At 37.0% G+C, this 19,869-nt stretch overlaps 2 protein-coding genes across 6 annotated transcripts; both read right to left on the bottom strand.

Moving 5' to 3' along the window:
* Positions 1 to 141: 141 nt before the first annotated feature.
* On the bottom strand, positions 142 to 8,430 carry pknox1.1 (pbx/knotted 1 homeobox 1.1). 4 transcript variants are annotated; one of them, XM_007233055.3, is made up of 11 exons: positions 8,321 to 8,430; positions 5,674 to 5,785; positions 5,203 to 5,276; positions 4,884 to 5,055; positions 4,250 to 4,420; positions 3,857 to 3,956; positions 3,044 to 3,141; positions 2,202 to 2,333; positions 2,021 to 2,097; positions 1,708 to 1,871; positions 142 to 893 (listed from the first exon to the last, which is right to left on the bottom strand). In XM_007233055.3, exons 2-11 carry the CDS (start codon positions 5,725 to 5,727, stop codon positions 703 to 705), a joined length of 1,233 nt encoding a protein of 410 aa, XP_007233117.3. In that variant the 5' UTR covers positions 5,728 to 5,785; positions 8,321 to 8,430; the 3' UTR covers positions 142 to 702. The 4 variants fall into 4 exon arrangements, with proteins under 4 accessions (XP_007233117.3, XP_022535841.2, XP_049340832.1 ...); XM_022680120.2 differs by lacking the exon at positions 8,321 to 8,430 and adding an exon at positions 8,191 to 8,212; XM_049484875.1 differs by lacking the exon at positions 8,321 to 8,430 and adding an exon at positions 8,191 to 8,212 and having other exon boundaries at positions 2,202 to 2,330.
* A 1,150-nt stretch (positions 8,431 to 9,580) lies between these two features.
* On the bottom strand, positions 9,581 to 18,635 carry ndufv3 (NADH:ubiquinone oxidoreductase subunit V3). Of its 2 annotated transcripts, none has more exons than XM_007233057.4 (6): positions 18,607 to 18,635; positions 18,430 to 18,493; positions 17,855 to 17,968; positions 15,572 to 15,683; positions 13,723 to 14,871; positions 9,581 to 9,919 (listed from the first exon to the last, which is right to left on the bottom strand). In XM_007233057.4, exons 1-6 carry the CDS (start codon positions 18,618 to 18,620, stop codon positions 9,741 to 9,743), a joined length of 1,632 nt encoding a protein of 543 aa, XP_007233119.3. In that variant the 5' UTR covers positions 18,621 to 18,635; the 3' UTR covers positions 9,581 to 9,740. The 2 variants fall into 2 exon arrangements, with proteins under 2 accessions (XP_007233119.3, XP_007233122.3); XM_007233060.4 differs by having other exon boundaries at positions 15,578 to 15,683.
* Positions 18,636 to 19,869: the final 1,234 nt, after the last annotated feature.

Here is a 19,869-nt window from a genome sequence, read left to right as displayed (position 1 = left end):
TTTTTCTTAGAAAAGTGTTTTAGGCCCTGAAAACTGGGCAGCTACCTGGCACCATGTTTTAGGTGTGTGTTTGTTTTTTTACATAAATATTTCATATAAAACACAAAACAAAAACAAACAAATAAAAAAGAAAACAAATACTTTTCATATACAAAAATAATCCTCTTTTATCAGTTTGTGTTTGCCCTCTGAGAGCGAGTGAGGACACGGGAAACACTAACATGCAGAATAAAACCATCACAATCACAAACTCGCAAAATGTTGGCATCCAGATGAAGTCGTAAAAATTCATAAAAGCATTACCAAACACTAACTAAACACAGTTTAAAAACCTTGCCTCAATCACTTTTTTGTTCTGTTTCATTTTTTTTGCCTGCTATTTTGGAGTTTATCATAAAAAAGTGCACTCACCTAAACAACTACGCAATAAAAACTCTCTTCACTTTACACACGCACCTGTCCACAAGCTTGTGCTGTCTGTAAACGTCTATGTACAGTACTTTATGTACTTTGAAGGATTCTTTTCCGAGACCCTCTTTTTAGTGTTTGTTCTCTGTAGTGCATGAATATCAGCATTGCCAAAGTTACCATTGAAACATAATAGATAACCTATTGGCTTTAACATTTGTGAAAGTCTTTGTGTGCAAGTTTTTCCTAAAATGTGTCTGTGTGTACGTGTCAGAGTGTGTTTATGTGTGAGTCTCAGTCACTGGTTTCCAGATGCAGCTCGGTCATGTTAGCTGAAGACAGGCCTGTGTGCTCTTCGTCTTCACTATCCATCGTTTCGTCGTCACTGTTATCATCCATCATGACCTGCTGCATGGTGAGGATCTCTCCGTCTGATGAAAGAGCCTGGAAGCCGTCTATGCTCATCCCAAATGTAACCATGGTGCCTGAACACAAAGATACCAATAAATCAGAATTAGAACAACATGTTCAGGTTTTGTAAAATGTCTAAGATCATAATTAGCTGGTAAGGGCTATTTATTTTTTACAATTATTGAAAAGAAAGGCCAGGTTTATACAAAATTCAAAGCTTTATAAATACTATGACTCTTTTAAACCTTGTCCAAAAAAATAGCTGTCACAGCCTCCTCTATGCAGCTTCCTAGCACGAAATTACCGAAATTAAACAACCAATGATCACAAAGCAGGATAAGGCTATGCACATAAAGTACTGGGACACTCTGTATCATTGAATTAAGGTGTTTAATTCAGTCCCATCGACACAGATGTCTGTTATTATTTTAAAATCTTTAAATATTTTAAATACTTTTGCCTACAGCAAAGTGTGTCGGGTAGATGTTTTCTCAGTCCATATTGTAATTATGAAATGACAGTGGAGGTCAAGCTGCAGTCTAGAAGACAAAATAAATTTAGATATAAGTGGAAGATAATTGCTCCTACACAGCTTTTGCTTGCTATTTTCAGGAAAATTCTGCAAACTCTGGAGTGGTGGCAGGTGAAGTTTGCTTGTGCAAAGGGGTTAAACCTTTAAATGAATCTACGGCACCAAGTGATGTTTTTCCAAAGAAATATCAAAACAAAAGGTGAATCGGAAACTAGTGAGTTAACAAATCTAGGCTAACCCTTCCTAAAATCCAAACAGTAGCTTCTGTAAACTCCACATGGTGGGAGGAATAACAGTATGCCTGTTTCTGTTTGGCATCAAAGTTTCAGCAAACTGATTTCATTTAGATAGTGTACCATCTGCCATGGTGAGCTGTTGCTGGGATACAGGGGAGGCGATGGAGTCAGGCCAGAAGCGTTGTAGGGGGCGGTTCTGTGGAGTCTTCTTTTTGGTTTTGGGGGTCTCTGTGGATTTGGCATCCAGCATGGGCTGCAGGATCCGTCGCCGTGCGTTAATGAACCTGTGGAGATGATTACGAGAAGAGTTTCAACTAATCAGCTACAGAGAAACCATTAAAAAACTGCAAAACACTGACATTCTGATTTGTTTTATTTTTATGTTGCACCAGAAAAGAAAACTAACTGTCTGTTCTGTTGGTCTGTAACGTACCAGTTATTGACCTGAAGCAAAGTCAGATTGGTTTGATTAGCAATCTGTTTCTTCTCCTCTTCTGTAGGATAAGGATGCTAGAGGACAAATGAAGAGAAGTAAAAAGAAAGTGTGAAAATTGAAATTATATCAGTCTTTGAGAAAACAACAGGCATGTAGGTTACTTTGTAGGCAGACTCACCCCGATGTGTTGGAAGAGCCAGGAGCGCATGACGTTGGTGGCCTGTTTGGGGAGAACCCCCCGCTTGTTTTTAGATGAGCTGTCCTCAGAGCTGAAGAAACTCAAATCCTGATTTAGCTGCAACTGTAGCTGCTTGGAGAAAATACACACAGTTAGTCCGATTACAAGAGATATGACTGTATAAATGATATAAAGAGATATGACAACATATTTTAAATCAGTAATAAAATTTGATATAAACCTCATGAACAGTCTGTAATGTTTGGCTCAAAATACATCAAAAACATGATTTTTAAGCTTATTATGGCAGCTGTAACTGCACACATCTGAAAAAAAGGGGTAGGGTCATACTGCAGATAGTGTCCTTATTAATAACATCTTTGATTAAATTTGTATATCTCAATTACAAACAGGCTTGATTAGAGCCCAAAGTGTTTTTTTTTCTATGGCATCACTGAATTAGGCTTAGCCTGTCACAATTACTATTATATTATTGTAATTTAAGAAACATTTTTTGCCACTGACATATTTACTACTATTCTACCATAATAATGCAGAAATTACACCTTTTAATTAAAGAACTTTAAATAAATAATGTTTGGGAAGTATACTTTTTCTTTACCTGTCACCATAATGTTATTGATGCACTTGTCATTATATGACTGGCTAATATATTTATTGGTAATATTTAAATATAAATATTTTATAAGAGTTATTTAAGAAAACACAATGGAGGATATCAAGATCATGTCCATTTATTGTTCGATAAGTCGATAATGTAATTATTGTGGCAGGTGTAATTAGGCAATTTTGCACGTGTGTATTGTGAACAGGGGGAATACCTGAGGGTTTTGAATGCGTAGGGTGCTTGGAGAGAGTCCTTGTGCGACTACTCGACCTTCTGGACTGAGTACTGTGACTGGCTGATAAAATGCACCACCTGAAAAAAATAAAAATAACATAAGAATTACACTGAAAATACTAGACTACTGAAATTAAATAGTAAAATTATACAAGACAAAAAGCTCTTTAAAGGGGCCATAAAGAAGACACCTTTGTTTGTCAGTGTTTTACTAAATTAAGCCCACGACACCTAAGAAAGCCTCAAGAGCAACTCAGATCCATCCCCCCTCCCCGAGCTCATTTCACACACCAATCATTAATCAACATCGTAACAGTAGAAACCACATCCATCTCCCTGATGATTAAAACATTTCTTGGCACCACTGGGCTCTATTGCTGGCCATCCTTAGTGCCAACACAGAGTTCACACGATACTGGTAGCACACAATTTGTAACTATAAAAAAAAACTGTTATAACATTTTTACAAATGCTATATAGTAAAAAGACACTCTCTCTCTAGATTAAATAATAACCAGAAAGCATTTTAGAACTTAAAACAATAAACTATGCAAAGACACAAATGTTAAATAGAATATAAAATATGTTGTCAGATTTAGAATGCATATTTCTGGTCAAACTCAGCACATACCAATGATGTGTTGAATAAAGAGAGCACAAATCAGGTTATATTTCTCAACAGAGCTCAAATTAATACAGTCCAATTTCTCTAAATGTATAAATGAGACCATTTCAGAAGCAGAGCAGATGCAGGCAGAATCCCATGAGGTGCCCTGCCCCTCCAGACACATACCTGCTAGCGTCTGTGATGTGTTTCCTGTTGTCACGGTAACATTGCCTTGTGGCACCACTAATCCCTGGGGGCTCATTGATGATGAGAATGAGTTGGGCGTCTGTACAAGATAATACAAATGAGTAAAAAATAAAACCAACATTTTAGCTGATACATTCAAATCACACGGTCTGAAAACCAACGACTAGCAAACTAAATTTTAATGAATTTTCTCTTAAATATTTTCTTATATGAAGACGGAACAGAAGAGAAATGTATCCATTATAATGGCACACTGACTTCACAGGAAATCACTAAAATGTACTGTCACTGATCAGTGCATATTGTTGCTATCCAAAGAAAAGAAGATTAAAGATGAGCAGCTGAGTGAGGAGGAGACTAATCAGAACTCACTGGAGTCTGCATGCTAGAATAGGGGCTGCCTGGCTCTCCACTGAGCAGAGTCTCGCTGTTCATCTTGGTCTTGAGGCAGGATATGTAGCGGCTGCAGAAGTCTTTACACAGCTCGTTCACCTTCTCCAACTCCAGCAGGTGAATCCGCAGCACCTGGATGGCCTTCACCATCTGAACACAGAGAAATGGCATTAAAATATATATGATTCTGGGGAAAAGAAGTATCTTCAGCTGTTTATTCAGTCACACTATATTTGCATATACTCATGGAGCAGACATTTTATGTAGATAGATACCCTTTCTGTTTAAGTTATGCTACAATTGTGCAGCTATTAGGGTTGGACAAATTTTAAGAATTCTTAAAAAAATTTACCATGGGGATTAATTAGAATTAACAGGTACTTAGGAGAATTAACAAGAATTGATAGAAATAAAATGGGAATATTCTAAGAAAAGGCAGTGGAACAATTAATAGAAAAGCAGTTTTTTAACTGAACTAATGTTTAATAAAACTATTAAGCATTTATTATGTTATGCTTGCAACCAACCACATGTCATAGTTATTATATTTATGTTATGACAGGGTTGATCATCTATTTTATTTTAAGTATTATTTTAAAACAAGGTTTCTTACCAGGTTGTCCAGTTCAGGATCTTCACTGAAGAAAGTTTTGCTCTCTTTCTCTTGACTGCGTACAAAATTCTCTATGTCAACATCAAAGCTTGCTGATGACACACTATCAGGCCCCTGAGTACACTGCTCACACTTTTCAAAAAGGAGTGCAAGAAGAGGAAAGAGTGGATGCCTGCAGTCACAGAGAAAACATAAAAATACACTTTATGAGTAACATTAAAAAAATATTTTAAATTAAAATGAAAATATCTTTCCCTCCTATGAATTTTAGATAAAGGATAGTGATGATTTGCAAGTTGGACTGTTTGTAATGTACTACCTGTATATGGAAGATTTGTCTGTGTCCATTGGACTCTTTTCCGTATCATTATTTGCTTGATCCACTTGTTGCAACTAAAAAAAAAAAAAAAATCAGTCAGGGTGAAATATCTCACTCATATTTTTGTACATTTGTTATATACAGTACCAGTCAAAAGTTCAAACCTAAATTCTCATAAATATTTATTTATTATTTACTACATTGTTCATATATATTTAAGACATAAGAACTATAATGGAACACATATAAAGTTAGGTAGTAGACAAAAAAAGTGTTTGAGCTACACATACACCTGACATACCCATGTGGTTTGAAAGGAGTTGGAGCAGAGCAGAGTGAAGAGTATTTATTTTCATCAGAAAGATCTCTAAGCCCTTAAAACTTTAAGACTTACAGACTTGCATCATTAAACTATTATGCAATAACTATTTACTGAACTGATTTTGCAATTAAACCTGTCTGTAGACCCACCTGCTGCACTCCCTCCTGGTACTTTTCTAATGATAAAGGCTGGGTTGCCATCATGTTCACTTAATCCACACCCAGGACTGAAGCATCATATGAGCAGGTAGCAGCAAATCACCTGAAAAAAGTAATATATATATAAATAATATAAAGAAATAAAAATAAATATAAAATAAAAAATAAATCAAACAGGACGACGATAAAAATAAAAGATAGAGTGGAAATACAAAATATTATATATGGCTAAAATTACACGTCTATGGTATGTTTTCTTAAACTGTAAGTTATATATTGTATATTAGGAGTTTATATGCATGTACTTAATAGTCTGGACCTTATTTAATTTGGTTAACATTACTGTCATATGCAAAATTAAAAAATAGATTGAGTAAGCTACTGTTGTTCTTATAAATAATATGAATATGCATATGTTCATATTGTTTATAGCTTTATTTGTTTCTGAATGTTTGAAAATAAAGAAAAAACTTTAAATCAATGTTTTTTTTTGTTTGTTTGTTTTTTTATTCAATGTTTTGTGATTTCACAAACATACCATAAAATATTGTGATATTATTTTAGGGCCACATAGATCACCTCGTCTGTATATGTGTATGTATGTATGTATGTTTAAATTATTGTTGAAGTGAGTTCCACAATACTGGTGTTTTATACAGGGCCACATGGTCACTCCATTAGCTACTGTATTGGTCAACATTTAAAAAAACATTTAAAATTCTGGAAGTCTCAGACTACTGTGTAACTTATATATGGCTCTGCATTGCTTTATGACACTGTATATATTGTATATATTTTTTATATATGGCTCAGCATTATTGCTTTTCCTACACCACTCTGATTTTACACGCGCTGTAGTGAGTCTGATCACTGAGCCACACGCCCCTATCCGCTTGATATACACTGGGCCCTATCAGGAGGACAATTTAACGCGTTTTAATCGTTAAAAGCAGCGAATTTCTTATTAAAACACAGAGAAACATCTTGAATGTTGTCTATAAAACGTGAAAACTAGCAGAAATTAAATGCGGTTAAAGCTAGCAAGCTAGCTAACCTAACATAGCTAATTAGCTTTTTAGCACAAACTACAAGGCCTACTCAAGTTTGAGAGGCGCAAAATTGTGCTTTTATTACTAATAAAACAATAATACTCTCTTTAATTGTGTGTTCAGAGGGTAACTTACACGCCATTCACACTTACACCCAAAATAAAAGCTGTAAATTAGCTGGCCGTGTCTTTGTTGGATCAACACTTGTAGTGTGTTTGGGCTTGGAGACCGTAACGTTATTAGTATCACGTTAGCTTAGCTTAGCCTAGCCTAGCCTTGCTTAGCTTAGCCAAGCCAGCGCTATAGGTTTAACAGGGGTCCGGCTGCCCTTTCTGTACAATTACAGGCTTTTATACCACTAATATTCGTATTTAAATTCCTTTAACATAATGACAGAACTGTTAACTTGTGTTTTTGGTGTTTTATAAGCAGCACACCCCCAATCTTTACGCAAAGCGCCCTGAACTGCTCTAATCTAACTCTCTCTTTACGGCTCTACAGAAAAACAGCTGCCCGGTGTTGTGACAAGCTGTGCTCTCTTGCCAAATCTGGCTACCTTAGTTTAGCTACATTTTATAGCTAGGTAAATATATTATACAATATATGTAAAATACAGGGTGTGTAGTCTAAAATAGGCTGAAAGGGCCATTTCAACGTTTATTGGTTTAGTTTATTTAAAGCTAAATTCGAAAATATAAAAATAATTTAATATAGTTGAGAAAAATACATTTTATCCTTTTTTCCCAATACTATTTCGTTTTTTAATCATTAGAAAAATCATACATTTGAGAGCAGATCCATTTTTTTCCCTGAAATTCTGGTTGTAAGGGGCAGAAACGAAACACCAGAAATTTGGAAAAATTGAATAAATCCCATTTTTTTCTGAAATATTGCAAATATTTTTTTAAACCCAATTTTCTATTTTTTAATTTAGCTAAAAAAACAGAAAATTAAATGCTGAATAAATTATACACTAACCAAAAAAGCACCATATTAGAAGTTTAGGTAGGATATTTTAATAGCCTAAATAAATTTTATCAGGGTCAAAATCAGGTACATACATATCTAGATAGCAAGTTAGCTAACTCCAAATGAGGTGATAACGTTTTAACTTAAAATAATTGCCATGTAATCCTTTGTAACACTTAACCAATGTATGCAAGCAATACAAGTGAACGCAGGTTGTAAACTACGAGAAAACAGTATTATCAAGAAAAACAAACATGAAAACGACTAAAAATTTGTGTCCCGCACATGCGCAGTGCACGCAAGTAGCACATATCGAATGGTAGCACAAGTCGGCAGAACACCTAACGCGGCTGAGCACCGGCCTGGCTCTCAGTTCTCGCCCTTGGAGCAGAAACCTCCTCCCTCTCTCCACAAAATAGATTAAAATTTAGACTTTTTTCCACCACGATATTTTTTAAGCCCCTTAAATGAATCAAATCCCCCTGCTAACCGCGCACAGTCCTGTCAGAGCCCCCCGCTCCCCGAGCCGGGGTTTACAGCGCTGCTGCTGCTGCTGCTGCTGTAGATTAGTTTGATTGATAGTGATCGGGTTAAAATAAGGAGTTTGAGTGACAGCTTACCTGGTGCCAATCTCCATCACACTGACAAGCGGCTGCAGCAATCGGGATCCGCAGTCACCGCCCTGCGCTGCACGTCAGGGACACGCAATGTGTTTCAACATGAATATTCATGTTGGAGGCGGGGCCATGAAGCCAGACCGCCAAGGGACCCGAAGTGGTTTAGAATATTCATGAAGAGGGAGGAGCCGTGAAGAGAGCCACGCCTTGCCCCTAGAGAGCGTTCAGTACAAGCCCAACCCAGACAAGCTCACAGTAGTGCTGTATTATTACAGGGGTTTGGTTCTGTTTTCTTTTACCTTTTATTTTATGCTTAGTTTTATTTTGCACTTAGTATTCGATAAATTGTTGCCAAGCAAATCTTATTTTATTTTATTTTAAAGTAATCTAAATGTTATACTTTACATAAATCAATCAGGTGATTTCTTACTTCTGAATGTAGAGAATGTATGTTTTTTTAATTAAATTACCATTTAAGGAACCGTCTCAATATACAGTACCAGTCAAATGTTTGGAAATCTCTTCTAATTCAATGTTTTTTTATTTTATTTAAATAATTTTGTACATTGTATTTTAATAGTAAAAACAGCAAAACCATCAAGGGACACATATGAAACTATATATATATATATTAGAAGTTTAGGTAGGATATTTAAATAGCCTAAATTAGTTTATCAGGAAGAAAATCAGGTTGCCAATCAATTGCATTTTTTATTTGAATACATATTTATTACTTATATTACTATTCTCTATCAGACACTATTTTTTTTTATTCATGCTGCCTTCAATGGATTAACATTAACTATATGGTAAAAGTCATGTTAGCACTTTTTAACACACTTCATTAACACAAATACGTAATCCTAAACCTAATACAATATTCTCTTTCATACTTATGTTCACTTTCTAGTGGCTTCCATTTTTTGTGCCATCCTGAGTGTGTAAATATGGTATTCAAGCAAACTTATTTTTTGCAATGTTAAGAATAAATGTTAACTACACTTTATTTATATGTATAATTGAAAAAATACAATTGGTTCAAATGTCCTAGGCTTCTATCTGCTAGTTGAATAAGTACAAATACTTTGTAGTGAGAAAAACATTAAACAGAAAATGCTCTGGAATCTTCTTTTTTATTATAGTTTATAGAAATGTTCTAGAAATATATTTATATGCTCAATGTAAAATGTGTTATACATTTACAAATGTGTTATACCAACAGTGTGACTAAGAGGCAACTGCAATAAAGACAATTTAACACAGTTAAATGAACCACTTTAATAGAATTACAAGCATTCCAACACACTGGAAGCTGCAGTGTAGTCAATCAACCAAAAGACAAACAGGACTGCAGCAAAGCCTGGATGGCTTTGAGGACTGGGGTATAGTGAGGAATGAGGTTGGGCTGCTGCTGGGGGAGGGATCAGTGCCTGGGTGAGGGTCTTCCAGAGGAAGGTTGGGGTAGACGGTGCTTGGCCATCTCCACATCCATGTCTACGAAGGTGTAAATGTTGTAACTGTGGTGCTGCAGATTCTTGTAGGAAGTGTTGTCGAATGGTTCTGGTTCAGGTGCTGCAGCAGGGGCAGGGGCAGGGGCAGGTTCTAGAGTGGGAGGAGAAAGAAAAACAAGAGTAAATAATAATAATAAACGGACCAAAAACAATAGGGCTTTGCACCTCCGGTGCAGGCTTCGCCTGCGCCTTCGGTGCTCGGGCCCTAATTAAGACGTAGATATAAAGAAATGAAAATACAAATTTATTTAATCATTGCACTCATGCTAATATTGTCTGAACATGCAGGTGCTGTAAAGTAGTTGAAGCAAAGCAAAATACTTGCACAATCTACATGTGGAGTAGTTCACACGATTTATCACTGTTACCCAAAAACCTTAAATCTCCAAATCTCTTTTTTTTTTTTTTTTTTTTACACTTTCTCTAGATCCTGTTTACACCTGGTCACTTCACACCTCTTGAGAATCAGGATTGTATCTAGATAAGACCAAGCCACATAAAAACGCAAATGCAAACACAGCCAAGACACATTTAAAACAGATGCAAAAAGATTGTTTAAATCACTTAAATGCACGTAACAAGCAGGTTTGAGAAGCACTCAAATAATAATCAAAACTTCTTCCAGTGCAACTGAAACACCAGTACAAATGTTTACACAATGCATTAACAGGCAAGCATCAGTGCAGTTCTCTTCAGCTTCCATGGGACAGAACATAAGCTACATATTCCATCCCACACTCTAAGAAATATAAGTACAGATTTGTACTTAAAAGAGTACAAAGCTTGTCGCTGGGGCTGTACCTTATATTGAGGCACAAATAAGTACCTTTCAGTGAAAGTCCTTTTTTGTACCCATGGTTTTTGTGGCAGTAAAGATCATAAAGATTATAAACATTATCATCAACTAAATATGGCTCAAAAACTTGATGATCGAAAATGGTCTGGCTTTCAAATAAAAAATGTGCAATTAAAATATATATTGTTTATTAGTACAGTGATGCAGAATACTGAATGTACCCTTTGGCTGGTTAAATGGTACAAATTTGTACTTATTGCTGTTAGAAATGACTTTGTACTTCAGAGGGAACAAATCTGACCCCGTAAAGACCAATATTGTACCTTTGAGGGTACAATTATAAAGAGTGTACCTTCGAGTACAAAAAAGTACTCATATCGTACCTCTGTTTTTTAGAGTGCACACCAGTGGGATTTCAATCCAAGTGTAAACGCAGCATGTGGCTTAAATCTTAATATACAATCCAGATACTAGTTACATGAAGTGACCAGGTGGATCGATACAAAGTCAAAATGTTTTTGAAATTTCTGATGTTGTATGGTTGGTTGCACATTTGGAGAGGGACTAAACCTTATGTTTATTTTTACTTTTACTATTCAGAGAGAATATGTCCATTACTTATCAATAATTTTAAGAAAATAAAAATATTAACAACAAATAAAAAAAAAATCTGTTAACATGATTAGCTTTGGGAGACCTTAATAAAGGTAAAAAAACTAACACAAGTGCTCGTTCGTATCATCCGAACACCTCCTTCAATTACTCTTTACATCCTAACTTAAAAGGAGTGTTTGTTTGAATATTCACACTTCAGGCTGCATTGTTTTACAGTGGTCACTTCCTTTTACAGTCCATGTGACTCCACCCCCTGTGGTCACACACACATCACATTCAAAAGAGCGTGAACGGCCTTAGGCTGCTTGTCTGGAGCTTCCACTAAACTTCTTAATTCAAGAACTCAGCTCCTTTAGTCAGACTCAGGGACAAATATATCATTTAAACATTTTCCAAAAGTTTGAAAGTCTTATATTTTTTATACACTTGGAAGAGTTTATACTTTAAGTACCACATGATAACATATATTTACTGATTAAAAATTACTAAAGACTAAATAATCCAGTACAGGGTAAAGCATAGATGAGGATTAATGCATCCTTGTCTTTTAAACAGAAGCATTCATATTAATTGATTAGTAGAACAGTGTGAAAAAGCTCCGGCATGCAGGTCACTGGTATTGCTGGAAGATATGGCCAAACTTATACAATAATATATTTCTTAATTTTGATTGAAACAATTGACTTCTAATATCAATATGAACAGTATAAAAGCCACTACCTGTAGTGTATTTAAATCACACATTGATAGAGCTGGGCAATATGTTATGTTATAAAATATTATATCATAATAGTTAGACATTTTCACTATATAACAGTATTTATCGCAATACTTTGACACGCAGACAAAATGCATCAGTATTGACAGATTCTTAAGAACAGCACTAATACTCTACATTAGTACAGTGATTTAAAGTTTTTGCTGTAAATTATCTAATTTATCAGGATTTTAACACTCTAAATATTTGTACCATCGATATTTTTTTTACTAAAGCATATTGTCAATATGATAAGACTATTTATTACAACACGATAAAACATTGTTATATTGCCCAGCTCTAGTCACTGGCTCTGTCCCAGGAATAAAATATTTTCTTTTTGGACAGATAGATGAGAAATTGGAAAAGAAAACCTCCACAATAACAACTAACATTACACTCTAGCATTAGATGATAATTAACATTATCCATAATGTAAAAATAATGTTAAAAGAAAAAAATATAAAGAATATACAGAGAATACGAAATGTTAAAAAAGGAAGCAAAATAAAATGTATACACCATACATATAGCAATATAAAATATAGTAATAATAAATAACACAAAAAATGTAAATAAATAAAGAAAATTTTTAAAAAGAGAGATGTCCTTGTATATGTGGGTGGGCCCCGCAATAAAAAAGGTCTGCAAGACTGGAGTGACATGCGAACTTCTGCAGTGTTAATAGAGGTCCGGTTTATGAAGATGCATATATGCAGGAATCAAGGGGGAAAAGACGAAATTGTACAGCAGACTAAACCTATACACTGCAAATCCAAACATTTAGATTTTTAGCACTTTTATTTTACATAAAACAAACCTTAGTGTAAATATTATCTGAATAGTTCCCTATTTGGGAACTTTTAACTAACAATTCAATGCAAAATTATTTTTAAATCAAGGTTTTTTTTTATATTGATATTAATACCATTGTGCACCTAAATAGTAAGGCTGGACAATACGGTAAAAATATTAGTTCACAATATTAAAAAATTACATTTTTACATGTAGACAAAATGCCCATTTTTGGAAGATACAAAAAACCTTTGCTGCATATCTTATCTTAAATGAAAATGACTAATTAAAAAAGTGTTATATTTTATAGTTTATATTTTTTATATGAATGTAGTTGGTCAGTGTTCCTCAAGCACAGGCAATATCTATAATATGCTCCAAAAATCTTTACATTAACAAACTTTATTAAAATCTAATAAAATATTTCCATATTGCCCACCTATACTAAACACTGTGACACAATTCTAGCATATTAAATATAAAACCTTAACATTTGGATTTACAGTATGCATCATGCAAAAAGGAAATAAAATACCCTCAACCAACAAAAGGTTTTAAGACCATAATCTAGAAGACCTTTAGCTCGATGCCCATGTGAAAAAACAAGGAACAGAAGGAGGACCACACACAGAAACTGAAGAGCTAGAACATGTCTGCATTTCAGGATTCTGCGCTCAGAGTCCTTAAATTCAGACATGAGTAACTACATAAAGAAGTGAAGTTAATCTTAGTTCAGAACGACGTGGGTCAGTGCAATTTCACTATGATTGGCAAAGAGGTTTAGATAGAAAAAGAGGAATGGTCTGCTTATTAAAAGACACGTTACGTATGTGGAACGGATCAAGGAATGTATTCTGTTTACAGCATTCTTTAAATATTAATGAAGACTCCTCAGAAGACAGAAAGAGATTTAAGGGGATGTGGTCAGTACCCTCAGGTGCTGCCGCTACTTCAGTCTCCGGTGAGGGTTCTCCTGCATCTGCGATTGTGGGAGCAGTGTCGACCAGCTCCTCCTCTGCAGGTGGAGCAACTTCTGTTTCAGCTTTAGGTTCAGATGGAACTTCTTTATCAGAGTCAAAGACGACCTCTGGTTCAACTTTGGCTTGTACGTCAGGGATTTCTTCAGCAATATCTGCAGCTGATTTGGTACTAGCTTCTGGAATCACTTCAACATCTGGCACAGCTTTGGCTTCTGAAATCACTTCAGATTCAGACACAGCTTCAGGCACAATTTCTATTTTGGCTTCTGAGGTCTTCACCTCCATAACTGGTTCTTTTTCAGTGACAACCTCTTCTGCAGCTTCTGTTTTAACTTCTGGTGCAACATCAGTCACCTCCTCAGGGGGTGAAGCTTTTGGGGGTTCTGGAGGTGTTTCAGGAACTGTTGTTTCAGAAACATCTGTAGTTAAGACTGGGGCAGGGTCAATAATCTCCTCAGTGCTTGCAGCTTGCTTGGGCCCTTCTACTGCAGTACTTGGGGCAGTAGCTTCAGTCGCAGCTTCTGGAGGTCCCTTGTCAGAGGGCTCAGGCACGCTGGTGGATTCTGTCGCCACACTTTCAGGAACAGCTTCAGTATCTTTCACCTCTGAAGAGGAGTCTGTTGGCACCTTCTCCTGGGTTGATTTTTCTTCAGGCTGGACCACAGTTTCAGTCTTCTTAGTCTTGTCTGGTCCTTCATCATCAGAATCAGAATCAGAATCGGAATCAGAATCACTGGAGGAGGAAGAAGAGGAGGAAGATTCTTGATCCTTTTTGGCACCAGATCCAGTGGCCTCTCCACCTTCAATGGTTTTGCTTGAGGCTTCACTTTCAGCCACTGATTCTTCTACAGGTGTAGCTTCAGGCTGTTTGGTGGTCGCTTCACCTGTGGTGGAAGCTTCTGCTGAAACTTCAGTGGTGGAAGCAGCAGCTTCTGCGATTGTGGCACCTGCAGCAACTACAGTCCCAGCTGCCACAGGATCTGAACTTGGAACAGATTCACCTAAGGCACTGACAATTCCTGGAGTAGAAAGTCTAGTAGGGAAGGCAACAGCGGTCTTGTAGGCTAGTAGAGCAGCCCTTTCATCAGAGGCATCTAAGGCTGAGAAAATGGGATAAACAGCATGAGATTTGTTTTTATGATGAACTGTGGAACCAGTAGCCTTGCTGACACCAATATGAAACAGGGTCACTCACCTTGTTGGCAGCAAAGAGCCCTAAAAGCTTGATCTGGCCATAGATCCTATTGTTAAGCAAATCAGAACTGAAGGTAGCTTCTCTAATAAGTTATTTGTAATGTGAGAAGTCAACAGTATTAATGAAAAATTACTATGCACATTAGCATGATCCATGACCTGAAAGTGCTTTGGTTTAAATGGGGTGTTTGCACAATTATATATGGCTATGTAGTATATAATCAACTGAACTAATCAACAGAAGTTTTATTTAAAGCATCTTAGCCACTAATGCATTTGCTAATTACTCAACAGACAAATGATGACCTTTTTGATAAGAACATCTTTGTAAACTTTATTACCTGATTTCCTAGACCTACAATAATCTTATACTAAATACTGGCCATATGAGGTTAGTTGAACACCAAATGACTGAAGATAACCTTGAACAATTTGCTGTAACTGTATGAAGCCACACTGACTTACAAGTCGAAATACAAGTACTCACTCTCCTGTTAGGTATGTTATTTGGCACTAATTATGATTTAAATTACATTAATTATAATATAGTTCATTACAAATGCTAACAGAGTAAATTATTTGAGGGGAAGTAAAGCATGCCCTTACTCTTACTTGCAGCTTTTGCTTTCTTTGCTGGTTTCTTCGGCTCCTCAGTTTTAGTGCAGAGTGCTGCAGTGAGTGGGGTCCTGAGAGCGCCCCAGCTGCCCTGCTGGAGACACTGATCAAAAACAAAACAAATATTTAAAGGTTTTGGAATTATATCAAGTTTATAATGAAAAAAAAAAAAGCGGAGAGAGTGCGCATTTCTAGCGCAGAAAAACGGGCCAAAGAGTCTAACCCTGCGTTCACACTGGAACGCGACGAGTCGCTTGTGTCGCCCAGCGTTTGTCACTTGTGGGCGTGTCAAGCTCAACGCCCGCGTTTATCATGGTCCAGCCTCCGACAAGAAAAAAGCACAAAAAAGGAATCACTTGGCCACTTTATTCTCCAGATATAACTCCCAAACTTGCTGGACTCTTGTGCGTTTCTGTGATTTAACTGCGCTGGAAAGGCAGCCGTTCCCACAGACTAATGTGGGTCCACCCCGTTCAACAGAAAGAACCGGGAAAGAAACTAGAAATTCAGAGGACGTCGAACCGCCTTGTTTGTGATTGGTCCAAAGAAAAGCTAGGAGCCAATCGGGTTAGAATGTCGCTTCACCGCGTCATAACTCATTTGCATAGAGTTGAGAAAAATTCATTTCCGTGTCGCTTGTCGCTCTGTCGCTTTGTCGCCTCTCGCGTGTCGCGGCGACAAATCGCGCCCTGCCATAGGAAATGAATGGTCGCCTGTCGCTTTGTCGCTTTCCAGTGTGAACACAGGGTAAAAGCGGAGAGGGTGCGCATTTCTAGCGCAGAAAAACGGGCCAAATAGTCGAAAAGTGGAGAGAGTGCGCATTTCTAGCGCAGAAAAACGGGCCAAATAGTCGAAAAGTGGAGAGAGTGCGCATTTCTAGCGCAGAAAAACGGGCCAAATAGTCGAAAAGTGGAGAGAGTGCGCATTTCTAGCGCAGAAAAATGGGGCAAAGGGTCTAAAAGCGGAGAGGATGCGCATTTCTAGCGCAGAAAAACGGGCCAAAGAGTCTAAAAGCGGAGAGGATGCGCATTTCTAACGCAGAAAAACGGGCCAAAGAGTCTAAAAGCGGAGAGGGTGCGCATTTCTAACGCAGAAAAACGGGGCAAAGAGTCTAAAAGCGGAGAGGGTGCGCATTTCTAGCGCAGAAAAACGGGCCAAAAAGTCTAGAAGCGGAGAGGGTGCGCATTTCTAACGCAGAAAAACGGGGCAAAGAGTCTAAAAGCGGAGAGGGTGCGCATTTCTAGCTAAGAAAAACGGGGCAAAGAGTCTAAAAGCGGGGAGGGTGCGCATTTCTAGCTCAGAAAAACGGGGCAAAGAGTCTAAAAGCGGAGAGGGTGCGCATTTCTAGCGCAGAAAAACGGGGCAAAGAGTCTAAAAGCGGGGAGGGTGCGCATTTCTAGCGCAGAAAAACGGGGCAAAGAGTCTAAAAGCGGGGAGGGTGCGCATTTCTAGCGCAAAAAAAACGGGCCAAAGAGTCTAAAAGTTGCCGTAATTAAGGAGTTTAATATTAAGAGACATCACAAAATGAAACATCAATTTGAAAAATCTTAGTTTACACAACACTGTCAAAGATAAAGATAGTAAGTCATGTAAGATGGTGTGTAAATGAAATAATCAGGAAAATGTATTATTTAAAGTGGTATATTTCATTATTTGTTTTATTACAGAGTCTGTGGCCCGTGACTTCAAATATATTTCTCCTTCTGGCCCCCAACAAAAAAAGTTTGGACACCCCTGCTCTAGTGTATATTATTCTACATAAGCCTACTGTCCAATTGTCCAAATACTCAACAGAGGTGTTGAGAATTATTTAAGTACATACTCAAATGTAACTTGGGGAATAACACAAGTTGTTTGTTAGCTCAAAATAGATTTTCTCCATCGATAAACTGAAACATAAGGATTTGGAGAACAAATTTCTATGACTTTTTCAAAACTTGCTATTTTTATATTCCATGACGTTTCCAGGTTTTTCATGACCGTAACTCCACTATTGAAGTCTCTGTTTCAAGCAGAACCCTGTATTTGTGTGTAAATTAAGCTCTCAGTGAGGGTAAAGTGAGTTAAATCAGTATAAAAGGTGCTGAAGTTCAGCTGTGAGACTCTGTGAGTCTGTTTATCAGCTTCACAAGGACACCGCCCACAGCAGCGCTGCATTATCCCTGTAAAACACCGCACTGTCCGCTACTAACAACTCACCGCCGCCCTGTATATCAGAGATAAACTCAGTAATGAACAGCGCTGACGATTTAAACTGTATTATTTATATTTTACCTTGAGAGACCCGAGTCGTCCGAGCCTGAGCAGGGAGGTCGCCATGTCGGTGGTGCTGCTATTATTACACCGGCGGAGAAACCGAGCTGCTGACAGAAGGTTCCGGATCTCTGTCTGAAGATACAGCACGTTTATTAACTTGGTCAACAGACATACTAGTGCATCTCAAAACATGAGAATATCATTTAAAAGTTACTTTACTTCAGTAATTCAGTTTAAAATGTGAAACACATATTATATAGATGTATTACGTACAAACAAAGTGATCTATTTTAAGTGTTTATTTATTTTATTGTTGATGATTATGGCTTACAGCCGATGAAAAACGCAAAAGTCAGTGTCTCAGAAAACAAGAATATTATATAAGACCAATTCATACTTTTGGTAGTGTGGGCAGTGTGCCAAGTACTGCTGGAAAATGAAATCCACATCCCAGAAAAGTTTTCAGCAGAGGGAAGCATGAAGACTTTGGATATAACACAGTGGATCAACACCAGCAGATGATCTCAAAACCATCACTGATTGGTCAGTAATGTTTTCAATGATTCAGTACGTTCGTCGCCAAAATTACTTACTTTTTGAGTTTTTGTCCAGTATGCAAAAATAAACAACCATCCGGGGCCCCACGAGCCAGAGACCCTAAAAATGTGAAATTATACAGAGGCATCAAATATTTAGCAATTTGTATAGAACAATTAACTACAATGAAAATCAACGCAAAAATACAACATCAGTCAAAGGTTTGCACTCACCTCTTCTCATTCATTGTTTCTTTATTTCTTTTTTATTGAAGATTAAAATTAAAGACATACTTACTTACAATTCCACTTATATAGCAACTTTCCTGCCACTCAAGGATGCTTACCAGTGAGAAGCGGCAGCCAATCGCCACACCCCAGTTCAAATCTGGGCATACAGTCCAGACTGTATATAAGTATGGACTGCTCGACCGGGGTTGAAAAATGAAGCCACTACATCTCTTACGCCCTCTGGTGGCTGGCTCCACTACAACTTTTTAACTTTCAATTTTATTATCTAGGTTAGGTTTTTAACCTAGCTTTAGGTACTTAACGCTAGCTAACTAGTTAACTAGGTTAGCCAACTCAGATAAGCTAAGTTAAGTAACTTGTTTGGGGAAAATGACAATGAAACACAAAGAATAATTAAGGGCGAGTATAAAAATATTGCATGATGATTTCACGAGGGGGACGGCGGGATTTGGGCAGTCACACGGCCCCGCCTCCCACCTCTGTTGCGCCAGTTCTGGCTCCAATTTGCCTCTACTGCGCAAGCGCACACAAGATGGCAGCTTCCATTTCGGCCATATTTTGGCTTCAAAACGTAGTTTTTACCTTAAAAATATGTGCACAACTATTACATTTTCAAACACAAACATACATTTAGACCATTTTGTTCAATGGTAAAAATACAGTAAAAAAATAATGCTATTTGACCTTGTTTTATTCATGTTACATATTACATTCTATCCCGCTAAAAATGAAATATACTGTGTGTTAATGTTAAACAAACTGCTCTAATATATCATTTAGAAATGTGATTAAAACCACTGTCACCAAAACCACCAAAATGGGGTCCAGTTGCAAAGGAGGGCCTCCAATGAACTGTCTTTAAGATCATGAGTGACCAAGGCTCCCAGATGTGGTCCATACAATAACAATACCCACCTCACAAATTACAGAACTTCATTTATCAGCCGTTAACGGGCTGGTGCCAAATACAACAGATCTCTGATTTATTGAGAAATTCATGGCTTAACAGGTCAAAGATGAATTAGTGAGGACTTTCATTATAATAATACCACTTAAATAGAAGCATGTACAAAAAAACAGGCCTGATACAAACCCTTGTTTAACACCATAACAAGTACCGTGCAAAATACTTTGGACTTTGCATTTGTATTAAATCAGCAAGACTTTGACAGTTTTCAAAATGTTTTGAAAAATTACAATGGTCTGTTGTTCTACAAGAACAGAACATGTTTATCAGAGTTGGCT

Source organism: Astyanax mexicanus, chromosome 11, assembly GCF_023375975.1.
Source record: "Astyanax mexicanus isolate ESR-SI-001 chromosome 11, AstMex3_surface, whole genome shotgun sequence".
Taxonomy (NCBI): domain Eukaryota; kingdom Metazoa; phylum Chordata; class Actinopteri; order Characiformes; family Acestrorhamphidae; genus Astyanax; species Astyanax mexicanus.
The sequence above is the reverse complement of the archived record's forward strand: the minus strand, read 5'-3'. Positions and strand labels throughout refer to the sequence as shown.

Bases quoted from the DNA above. Each gene is read 5' to 3' on its own strand.
- pknox1.1 (XM_007233055.3), bottom strand. From the start codon at position 5,727: ATGATGGCAACCCAGCCTTTATCATTAGAAAAGTACCAGGAGGGAGTG. The intron at 4,421-4,883 runs GTAAGAAACCTT...CTCTGTGTTCAG, and splicing joins ATCCTGAACTGGACAACCTG to ATGGTGAAGGCCATCCAGGT. The intron at 3,957-4,249 runs GTGAGTTCTGAT...TATCTTGTACAG, and splicing joins ATTCTAGCATGCAGACTCCA to ACGCCCAACTCATTCTCATC.
- ndufv3 (XM_007233057.4), bottom strand. The intron at 17,969-18,429 runs GTAAGTAATTTT...CTGTATCTTCAG, and splicing joins ACTGGACAAAAACTCAAAAA to ACAGAGATCCGGAACCTTCT. The intron at 9,920-13,722 runs GTACTGACCACA...CTCCCACTCTAG, and splicing joins AGTAGCGGCAGCACCTGAGG to AACCTGCCCCTGCCCCTGCC.